Source organism: Malaclemys terrapin, chromosome 11 (assembly GCF_027887155.1).
Source record: "Malaclemys terrapin pileata isolate rMalTer1 chromosome 11, rMalTer1.hap1, whole genome shotgun sequence".
Taxonomy (NCBI): domain Eukaryota; kingdom Metazoa; phylum Chordata; order Testudines; family Emydidae; genus Malaclemys; species Malaclemys terrapin.
This window is the reverse complement of record NC_071515.1, coordinates 813,676-824,622: the sequence shown is the minus strand read 5'-3', so window position 1 is coordinate 824,622 and position 10,947 is coordinate 813,676. Positions and strand designations below refer to the sequence as shown.

The following is a 10,947-nucleotide window of genomic DNA, read 5'->3' as shown; positions in this document are numbered from 1 at the left end:
CCTGTGTGCTGATCCATCCTCCCGGCGCAGCCGGGCTCTGGGCTGGGGCTGAGCCGCGGGACTCCCCCACCTGCTCATGGCTCTCTCCTTTCAGGTAGGAGCATTTCTCTGACTGTCATTCTCACTCATTGCGCAAAGCATCGGCTCTGAAATGCTTGCAGCATGCAACCCACATGTTCACTTTTAAAAGCCCAGGAGCCTGCACGTCCCTCTGACCCTGCATCCCCACTTCCAAGCAGCCTGCACCCCGCTTTGCCCTGCTCCCTCCACCCCTTCTCTGCTCTCTCCTCTCCCTGCAGCTCACAGGCCTGGGGCTGGGAACTGAGGGAGCGGGGTCAGGCAGGTGATGCCCTTTAGACCATCCCCCTGGGAACAGGCCTGGTGCTGGACTGGGAGGGGCCAGTCTCTGCCGCAGGGTCACTGTACAGGACAGAAATTCCCTCCAGCCTGAGCTGGGACCGGGCAGATTATCAGGGGAGCTGCGTTTGTGCCCCCAGCACTGTAACCAGGATAGAAACAAGGACGGAGCGTCCCGGAGAAGGTGTCAGTGAAAGTGAAGAGATGGGACCTGTCAGTCACATTGTAAAATGAGACCTCGCCCGCCCCATAGTCCAGGAAAACCCCCACCCGGCTGGGCCTGACGCTCACGGGGAGGGTGGTTGGAGGGGAGGTCAGGGCCTTGTATACCCCACCCCTCAGACACAATGTCCAGTATCCATGTTTAGGTGATGCTGTGACCTTCCCCCTCCTACTCACAGATTCCCTACAAACCCCCAGAGCCCATTCAGGCTTGTCTCCCACCTCCACCTCCCAGTAACTCCACCCGCCCGTGAACCCCCCAGCGCCCAGGACACAGGCAGAAGTTTCAAATCTCTCAGGGTTGTCGGGCAGATCCTGGCGTGTGTCTCCGTGTCTCACACGTTTCCGATCCTCAGACAGGACAAGCCAGCGATTTGCTGTGTCTGGATCCAGAGTCACGTCCACTGGGGAAAGAGTCACAGAGTCAGTGCTGGGGGCAGGGGCCGGTCACTGGGATCAAAGGGAAATTAACCCACATCCCCGTTAATCGCTGAGTCTGGGGGTTGTTGCTCTTTAAGGGGAGCGAGGGCTCGTCTGACTCTGAAGAGAGAATTAGAGAAGGATCGGAGAGTGGGGAGAACATGAGGGAGATGGTCAGTGGGGGTGAGCAGGGGTAGGCTGGGGTGGGGAGAGGGTGGGGTGGGGAGAGGAGGGTCACTCAGGTGAGAAGATTAGGGAAGGGGAGGAGCCAATGGTAGTGAGGGGAGGGGCTAGCACAAGCGGGGAGAGGTGGGGGTTGACGGAAGCGGTGACCTTGGGCACAATAAAGGGCAGGCACCAGAGGAGGGAACAAGGGAGGGGTGAGCACAAGAGAGGGAACGAGGAGGACAGGAGGGATGGCAACTGTGATGGGCCTAGTGAGAAAGGTGGAAGAACCCAATGGAGGATTGGCTGATACTGGACTTTTAAAAGTAAATCCAGTACAAATCAACTTAAGAGATAATACTGAACCATACAATGTATAAACACCCTTACCTGAGAGACCTTGAAAGAGCTGCAGATTTTACTGAATTCAGAGGGCATCATTACCTGGTTGCTGTAGACTATTTTTCCAGGTCTTTAGAAAGAATGCACTTGAAAAACATAATGTTCTTGAGAGTCTGAAGTGCACTTTTGCTTATTTTGATATTCCAGAACAACTAGTGACAGAGAATGGATGACTATTCACTGCAGCAGTTATTCTAAACAAAATATTATTTTGATCAGTCCACATAACCCACAAGCAATTGGAAAGCCTTACGGAGCTGTACAGACAGCCAAGAAAATCCTACAACAGGAAGATTCATTCCTTGCTTTTCTGAGCTACCAATAGCAGTTACTGGATATAGTCCAGCACAAGTCCTGAGGGGAAGAAAACTCAGAACTAGTGATCCAGCGTGGGGGGTGGGAATCCCTATCTGCAACATGGCCAGACGTGAGGAGAGTAGCCAAACTGGATAAAAAGGAAAAATGAACTTATGAACCTTTCTACATCAGACAACACTCAGGGAACTATCAGGTCAAACCCTTGTTGAAAGTGTTTGTGTCACAATGGATGGAGAGCAAGGATGGGAAACTCCAGCTACAGTAAAGAAAAATAATTCAGTGATTGAGACAGACAGCGGAGAGTTCAGCAGAAACAATCAACATTAACATTTTGTTCCTCAAAAAGAACAATCAACAAAACAAACTCTACAGATGGTGGATGAAGAGCAAGAGGAAGACTCAAGTATTCCAGACCAACCAGCAAGTTGTTGCAACTAATGGACAGCCAAATGACCAAGTTGTCACACATTCAGGTTGTGTAATAAGAAAACCAGTATGATTCAGAGACACTTAACAAACTGATATGTACTGAACTTCAAAGACAGTGTGATATGTAAATATTATAAAGGAGGAAATGTAATAGAATGGTACACGTTATTACACTGTTCAGCCAGTAGGTGGCCCTGTGTGTAGATACTTTATTTAAACGAACCTTAGCCACACCTGGCAAAGCACTAAAGGATCCCGCATTGAACACAGCTGTGAGTATCTGGCTCAGAAGGAAGCTCTGTAACCAGACCATATCTGCTACAGGAGCATGACATGAAAGCAAAGGATTTGACTTACAAAGAATACAAGTTGCTCTGAACTATGACATGCTGAAAATTATCAGGGAGTTTGTCCACTGCAGGAGCTACCTAGATCAGTGCTTCTCAAAGTGGTGGTCCGCGGACCGGCACCGGTCCGCGCGCCATCGGCTGCCGGTCCGCGGCGAGTTTCCTCATAAGAGTGTCCAATAGGATAATAATACGGCATCAGTCCCTGGCACATTGGGAAAAAAAATTGCCGGTCCCCAACATCAGATAGCTTGAGAAGCACTGCCCTAGCAGATTGGGGAAACAACTTCTGGTCCCTTCATACTTCCCTGACAAGAATAAAAATATAGCCAAGGCCCTTGTAGGTTTCCTTGTGGCAACAGGGCAGGAAGTGTGCCCTGGGTGCACAACATAACCAAGTGTTAGCCATGGTCAAGCCAACATTTGGGTACAGGTTGGCTTTAGGCTGATGAAGAAGGTATATCACAGGGCCTGGCCCTTTAAGGGGATTCAGCGACCAGCCTACCTGGGGCAGTTTTCTGAAAAGGAGAACCAGCCGACCCAGCCCCACCTGGAAGTAATTCAATCCCTAGGTGGCTGGCTGGCAGCTAAAGAGCCTGATAATGGGTTACCCGGGCTCCACTGAAAGCGAATCATAGAGACTGGAAGCTGCTGAGGAGAGGAGCTCCCGAGAAAGCTCAAAAGAGCAAAAAGCCTTGCGCCTGGAAGCTGGGCCCTCAGAGCAGGGTTCTCACAACACACTGTTTTGGTGGCCACACAGACACTTTTCCCTAAAATACTTAATTAGCTTTAGGAGAAACAAATAAATATGCACATGTACATGTCCAAATCATAATTTATGTAGGGTATTTTTTGCGGTGTGAGGGTGGGGTCTCGGGGGGAGGGCGGTGTAAGGAACGGGGGCTCAGGGAGAAGGGGCGGGGTGAGGGATGGGCTGCAGGGAGAAGGAGCGGGGTAAGGGCGGGGGCTCGGGGAGAAGGGGCGGTACGAGGGCCAGGCCGTGGGGAGAAGGGGCGGTATGAGGAACAGGGACTCGGGGGGAAGGGGCTGGGTCAGGGCCGGGTCTCAGGGAGAAGGGGCGGTGTGAGGGCGGGGACTCGGGGGGAAGGGGCGGGGTGAGGGACAGGCTGAGGGGAGAAGGGATGTGAGGGTGGGGACTCGGGGGGAAGGGGTGGTGTGTGGGCGGGGGGCTCAGGGGGAAGGGGCAGTGTGAGGGCGGGGACTTGGGGGGAAGGGGCAAGGTGAGGGCAGGGGCTCGGGGGGAAGGGGCGGTGTGAGGAACGGTACTCGGGGGGAAGGGGCGAGGTGAGGGCGGGAGCTCAGGGGGAAGGGACAGTGTGAGGGATGGGCTGTGGGGAGAAGGGGCGAGGTGAGGGCGGGGGTTTGGGGAGAAAGGGTGGTGTGTGGGCAGGGACTCGGGGGAAGGGGCAGTGTGAGGGACAGGCTGCATGGACAAGGGGCGGTGTGAGGGCGGGGACTCGGGGGAAGGGGCGGTATGAAGGACAGGCTGTGGGGAAAAGGGGTGGTGTGTGGGTGGGGACTTGGGGGAAGGGGCGGTGTGTGGGCAGGGACTTGGGGGAAGGGGCGGTGTGAAGGACGGGCCTCGGGAAGAAGGGGTGGTGTGAGGGCGGGGCCTTGGGGAGAAGGGGCGGTGTGTGGGCGGGGACTCGGGGGGAAGGGGCTGTGTGAGGGACGGGCTGTGGGGAGAAGGGGTGGTGTGAGGGCGGGGCCTTGGGGAGAAGGGGCGGTGTGTGGGCGGGGCCTCGGGGGAACAGGCAGTGTGTGGGTGGGGACTCGGGAGGAAGGAGCGGTGTGAGGGATGGGCTGTGGGGAGAAGGGGCGGTGTGCGGGCGGGGCCTTGGGGGGAACAGGCGGTGTGTGGGTGGAGACTCGGGAGGAAGGAGCGGTGTGAGGGATGGGCTGTGGGGAGAAGAGGCAGTGTGAGGGCGGGGACTCGGGGGGAAGGGGCGGTGTGCGGGCGGGGCCTTGGGGGGAAGGGACGGGGTGGAGGCCAAAGGGAGAACGGTGGCACGGGGTGCAGGGCCAGTGTTTGGACACCGGAGGCTGCCCCATTTTTAGGGGCCTGCCACCACTCCTGCCCAGAACCCAGCCATGCCCTGGGCCCGGTGGGCAGAGCCTGTGCTGGGATGCGGGACGGCGAGGGGAAAGGCAGCAGGGATGCGCTAGCTCCCGCCAGTCACAGAGAGGACGCTGCTTCCCCTGCAGCAGGGGGTTCTGGCTCTCTGGAGCCCTGAGATCCTGGCCCTGGAGCTGGCACCAACTACAATCACTTCAGTCAGGCAGGAGAGACAAACCCAGCCCAGCCCCTTCATCTGCTACGAGGAAGTGGTGCTCATCTCCCTGCTGGGGGTGGGGAGCAGCTCCCCTCGGGGGCATGAGGGGCTGAGCCCGGTAAAAGTGAGGGATTCTTGGGGGAGAGTTGGTGTCCCTGCCACCTCTTTGGGCAGCACTTGTGAAGGGGTGGGGGGGGGTGAAGGGCCAGGTCCAGCATGAGAGAAGGAGTTTGTGTTTCAATCTCTTTCCCTCAGCAGAGGATCAGGCTCTTGGGGTGATATTTTCAGAAGTGCTCCATGTTCTCCTGCCTCCATCCCCAGGGCACATACGGGGGGTTTCATGTCTTTCCAGAGGCAGATTTTGTACCAGTGTCACCATGGCAGTTGGGGGATGGAGTTTGACTGATGTAGCTGAAAAGTAGAACCCCAGTGTGAACACAGGTATACTGGTATACAAGTGCCTCACACCAGTTCAGCCTAGTCCCCATATGCACAACTGTACCAGGGTAAAGTGGGGCAACACTCAAATACAGACAAGTCCCAGGGCATGGATAATCATGGGGCATAGTCTGGCTAGGGCCAAGACCTCTTGGAAATCCCAACCTGAATGTCTAAATACGCTGCACTCGGAGCACATAAGCAGCCACCAGGAGTCATCTCACGGCTGAGCAGCAGGACAGAGTGGCACAGGCAGACCTTCTGCTCAGAGATCTCGGAGGGGTGGTAGAGCCTTCCCAAAAAAGGCCCCACCCCACCTCTTCCCATAGAGGCCTCAAGGGGAAGAGGAGGGGAAGGGGTTTGCCCTGGTGAAAAGTGGACAAGCCACGCCCATCCACTTTCAAAAAGTGGGAGAGCCATGATGACCCCCTGGTCCCTGCTGTTCCGGCACCACTGACTCGGACGCCTTGTCTTCAGGGCTGTCGCCATGCCAGGCTCCCAGTCACAATGTGGCCCTCACCATTTGTCCCCATCCACAATACAAGTCAATTCTGTTCTCCACCCACACGTAGAGCAAACCCATCCCAGGAGCTTCACTCACCGGTGAATCTCTCCAGCATTCCCCTCATGTCAAGGCAGATTTTATACCCGTTCCTCAGGGCAGGAGAAACGACTTGTGGTGGCTGGAGCTTCACATGCTCACTCCTGTGAAGAAAACGTCCCCTCATCACTCATCTGCTCTGTACCCACATCACTCATGGGAACAGAAGGAGAAAAGGAAATGGGAACAGACCTGATCAATGTGCTTTTCACATCCTGAAAGGAGACAGAGAGACAGGGAGCTGAGTTAACACTACATGCAAAACATGCAAAACCGAGTGACTTTCCATTCTCTACCACATTGAATCCACCACATTTAGCACGTCAGGGCAGCCGCTTCTGTGCAGGACACTAGGCAGTGAGCACCGATTTCAGGTGCCTGTCGCCCTGGTTCTGACTCTCAGAGGAGCTGAGTGTCATGTGACCATGGCACAGACTGGGGGGGATGTGACGTTCTGCGAACACTGAACAGGGAGCTTTGTTGGGACAAGGAAAGCAGCAGCATCCCTAACCAGGGCCGGCTCCAGGCACCAGCTTACCAAGCAGATGCTTGGGGCGGCCGCTCTGGACAGGGGCAGCACGTCCAGCTATTCGGCGGCAATTCGGCGGACGGTCCCTCACTCCTGCTCGGAGCGAAGGACCTCCCGCCAAATTGCTGCCGCAGATCGTGATCACGGCTTCTTTTTTCTTTTTTTTTTGCGCCGCTTGGGACGGCAAAAATCCTGGAGCCGGCCCTGTCCCTAACGCCCCTCTGTCTGTCCCTCCCCTTCCCTGCAAAGCTGCCACCCAACTGTCCCCAGCCTCCCCCCCTCCTGGTTTCCTGTTGCAGATCTAAGGAGACAGTGCCCGGATCCTCACTCTAGAGGGGCTGGAGCCAGGGGTGCTGGGGGTACTGCTGTACTCCTGGGCTGGAAGTGGTTTCCATTATACACAGGGTTTACAGTTTGGTTCAGTGGCTCTCAGTGTCCCCACTATACACATTGTTCCAGCCCCCTGCCTCACTCTGAGCAGCTCAGCGCCCATTGCTTCAGCTGGAGCGTGGGTGCTCAGCCCGTCCTAGATCAATAGAGCCTTGTGTGCATACAAAATCTGTCTGCGCATCGGAGCCGCGATCCAAAACATGGCCAGGGCCGGCTCTAGGCACCAGCAAAACAAGCTGGTGCTTGGGGCGGCACATTTTTAGAGGTGGCATGGCCAGCGCCAGAATGCTGCCCCTACTGCCCCTAAAAAAGTGCCCCGGCCGCCCTAGCTCACCTCCGCTGCTGCTGCCGCTTGAGAGCCTGGGAGGGAGGGGGAGACTCTGAGTGGCCGCGGCGCGGGCACTGCTTCTCCCCCTTCCCCCTCCCTCCCTCCCTCCCTCCTAGGCTTGAGAGCCTGGGGGGAGGAGGCAGGGCTGGGGATTTGGGGAAGGGGCGGAGTTGAGGCGGGGCCTGGGGTGGGGTAATTAAAAAATGGGGGGGGGGGAACGGCCAAAATTGTTTTTGCTTTGGGCGGCAAAAATCCTAGAGCCGGCCCTGAACGTGGCTCATGTCGGCTCTGACAGGACCTGGGCTTCTGTTTATGTTGGGAAACTGTCAGAGCAGGCCCTGGAAATAGGATTGGTCACAATTCCTGGGATCTGGTCACTGCCCAGAGGGTTTGGTGCCGCAGGATGGATAAGGGGGAGGTTGTTAACAGTCTCACCTGCAGCAGCTCAGCGGCCGGTTGCTGACACTTCTCCTGTAGCGCTGTGATGAGATTGATCAGAGTGGTGCTCTGCTCCGAGAGCTTTGTTATATTGTCCTGTAGTCTCTGCAGTGTCTCCCTCTCCTCCGCCGCCAGTCTCCGCAGGAGCAGCTGCTCTTCCTCACTCAGAACCTGGTGCAGTTTCTTAAATTCACGTGTGATCGACTGTCTCCGATTCTCCACTTTGCCCTTTAGTAAACAATGGAGCGGGAACAAAGCCCCCCAGCCAGCGCTGGGCTGAGTCTGCCTCACAGATCAGAGAGCTGGTCATGGGGTGTACAGATCACGAACCCAGAGGAGACTTTAGAGTAATGGATCATGGTAAAGGATCTGAAAAATGTCCATCTGGCAAAATGTAACGGGGTCACACTCCCAACCTCTGCCGCAATACGCCCACCCCAACCCCTCTCCTGCACTGTGGGCAGGGGGTCTGAGTGGCAGGATGGGAGGGCTGTGATCTGCTCCTGTCGATCGTGGTGACCTTGCTGGCTTGGGGACAGGCAGTGGCCAACCTTGGTGACCCCTTGAACATTGAAGCAGGGGTGGAAGCATATGGCCTCTCCCCGACCCAGTGTCCCCCAGAAGGAGGATCTGGGACCCACGGGCTAGGTGGGGGGATGGATCGGGGGAGGACAGGGGTTAGCACATGCAGATAGTGGTACATGAGTGGGATACTGGCCAACACAAAGAAGTGATGGTACATGGGTGGGGGAAGAGATGCCAGCACATGGGGTAGGGGTACAAGGCTGAGGGGCAGCACATGGTGGCAGTGTGACATGAGGGAACTGGGCAAGGACAGCCATTTCTTTGCACAGCCAGGAAGCCGGAAATCTCCCTGCTACACAGGCTGAGCGAACAGATTGTTGATCAAATATCTTCATAGCTCTGATTGTCTGCCCTTTGCTATCAGGCAGGGAAAGACAGCCAATCAGAGGGGATTTCTCTGCAAACTTGGCATGTTCCCTGCCTACCCTTGAGAAGGGTTTGAACCCCCACAGTCCCTGAGCTGGCTGCTCTGGGGGCAGGTCTGGCTGCATGAGGAGTCAGTGGGTCTGTGTGTACAGGACGGTGTGTGTGTGTGGGGGGGTGTACAGGACGGTGGGGGGGGCTGCGAAGTGAGTGGGGATTGGGTGTATGGGGAACCCTGGGGTGGGTTTGTGCTGCTGCCCATGGGCCAAGACTTGTCCTCCCAGGGTTGCTGCACTGGGATCCCCACCAGAGACATTTCCCGCCCCTGGTACCATGGCACCAGCCTGGGGAAAACAGCCAGAGCAGGATATAACCTCAGCCTGCAGCGTTACGGCCCCACATCCCTGGGAACGCTTCGGGGGGAAGGGCGCAGGGAAAGATAAACCCAGACACCCACCTGCCACTCTATGGATTTCTTCTCCTCTTCGGATGTCAGTGCCAGGGCCTCCTCCAGCTCCATCAGCAGAGGGCCCAGGGCTGCCTGGAGTTTCACCTGCAGGAGCATTGTGTGCAACCAACAGCCATTGTGAACCCAGGACGGGAGTGAACACCGCAGCCCCCCTGAATCTGGGAGTGGGGAGTGAACCCCATTAGCAGCCTCCTGATCCTTGGCTGTGAGGACTGAAGCCTCAGTTTCCCTGAGCCCAGGAGGGGCAGAGTGAACCCTGCAGCCTCCAAGATCCTGGGAAGGGGCATGAACCCCCCCAGGATTTTAAGTGCCTCTTCAGATAACTGTGCCCCTATTTTGTTTGTCTATTGCTATCCAAGTCCCTTTGGACCATGGCTGGTTGAGAGCTGTGTGACTAACCTGCAAAGCAGGGGGATTCAACTCCCATCAGCCCCCTCCCCTCTTCACACACCTCTCCCCTTCTGGGTAAGCAGGGGGCCCTGGACCAGGAGGTGGCTGGGCTCTGTTTGGGAAGCCACGGCTGGATGGTGAGCCAAAGCTACAGAGAAGCCAGATGCACAGAGGAAGCCCCAGGTTCACGGAGCTGCGTGTGGACTAGGGTGGGAGATCCCGTCAGAACAGTGGGGGGCACGTCCGTATGGGGCTTTTGGGGCAGCAGCAGTAGCGGGGCAGGAGCCAGTGCAGAAGGGCCCCAATGAGAGACACTAAGTGAATCCCACCAGTTCCTGTTTGCTTGACTAGTGAGGGGGAACCGCAGGCACTAGGGCTGAAGAGTTAGATGGCCCCAGGGACCCAAACGGGAACGGCTATTGCTCACCTAGAACTGTAGCTCTGTAAGCCTCTGTACCTGGAGTAATTCCTGCCATGCCTGGTAAACACCCTTCCCCTCGTGTCTGGGGGGTTGCTGGAGCCCACCAGGACTAGCAGCTACGGGGACTGGCTGCTGAAGCACCTACCGTGCTTGCCTCGGAGTCATGGTTCACCGGGCACACTACTGGCACCCTAGGGGTTTGGTGCACTCCAGCACTGATCCCAGCAGCCATCTCTGTGGAGGAGCACAACAGGTCCCTAAAGGAGCTTAATGAACCCCAAGCAGTAGTAATTCCCCACCTTGTAGTCGTGGGCAGCCTCCTCCACGGGGAGCGTAGTGTGATCTCGGTGGTCCCGGGACTCCCTGCAAACCACACAGATGGCTTTTCCATCCTCCTCACAGAAGAGTTTGAGTTTTTCCTGGTGTTGCTCACACAGATTCTCCTTCTGTCCTTTCCCTGGCTTTAACCTCAGTTGTTTGATGTTGTCTACAATATTGGCCAGCTTCCTGTTGGACCGGAATTTCCTTTTCTCAAATGGCATCCGGCACTCAGGACAGGGGAACGTGGTGCCCGATACAGGCTCCCCGTGCTCACTGTACTGGGTGATGCAGGCTCGGCAGAAGTTGTGCCCACAGTCTATGGTCACCGGCTCCGTCAGATACTCCAGGCAGATGGAGCACGTGGCGTCTTCTTGCATTTTCTGTGATGGACTTGCTGAGGCCATTGCAGTTGGACTCTGGGTTTTATTTCTCTGACCTTTGCTCCGTGTCGGGGAAGGGCCACTCCTCCCAGTCGGGGGCAGAGGAGAGGTGGACTGCAAGAGAATACAAATAAATTGAAGGAACTACCCGGCAGGTCAGGGAGAGTGAAGGGCGTCATGGTAAAGGGATGTAGCAGGACGGGAGAGATTGGGAGGGGTATATCACTGATCTTACTGAGGCTGTGATCCCTACGCCTTTTAGCACCCATCAACCCTTAGCCAGGGAGCGGGGCTACTCAGGGAGACCAGGGCTTTAAAAAGCCCGCTTCTAAGCAACCAG

At 56.4% G+C, this 10,947-nt stretch overlaps 1 protein-coding gene across 1 annotated transcript; it reads right to left on the bottom strand.

Moving 5' to 3' along the window:
* Positions 1–417: 417 nt before the first annotated feature.
* LOC128845204 (E3 ubiquitin-protein ligase TRIM39-like) lies at positions 418–10,631 on the bottom strand. The gene is made up of 6 exons (XM_054043598.1): positions 10,206–10,631; positions 9,084–9,179; positions 7,676–7,906; positions 6,186–6,208; positions 5,994–6,097; positions 418–983 (listed from the first exon to the last, which is right to left on the bottom strand). The coding sequence occupies exons 1-6, from the start codon at positions 10,629–10,631 to the stop codon at positions 418–420; spliced, it is 1,446 nt and encodes a 481-aa protein (XP_053899573.1).
* Positions 10,632–10,947: the final 316 nt, after the last annotated feature.

Coding starts and splice junctions, on each gene's coding strand:
- LOC128845204 (XM_054043598.1), bottom strand. CDS start 10,631: ATGGCCTCAGCAAGTCCATCACAGAAAATGCAAGAAGACGCCACGTGC. Junction 9,180..10,205: donor AGGCTGCCCACGACTACAAG/GTGGGGAATTAC, acceptor ATGCTCCTGCAG/GTGAAACTCCAGGCAGCCCT. Junction 6,098..6,185: donor GTGAAAAGCACATTGATCAG/GTCTGTTCCCAT, acceptor TTTTCTTCACAG/GAGTGAGCATGTGAAGCTCC.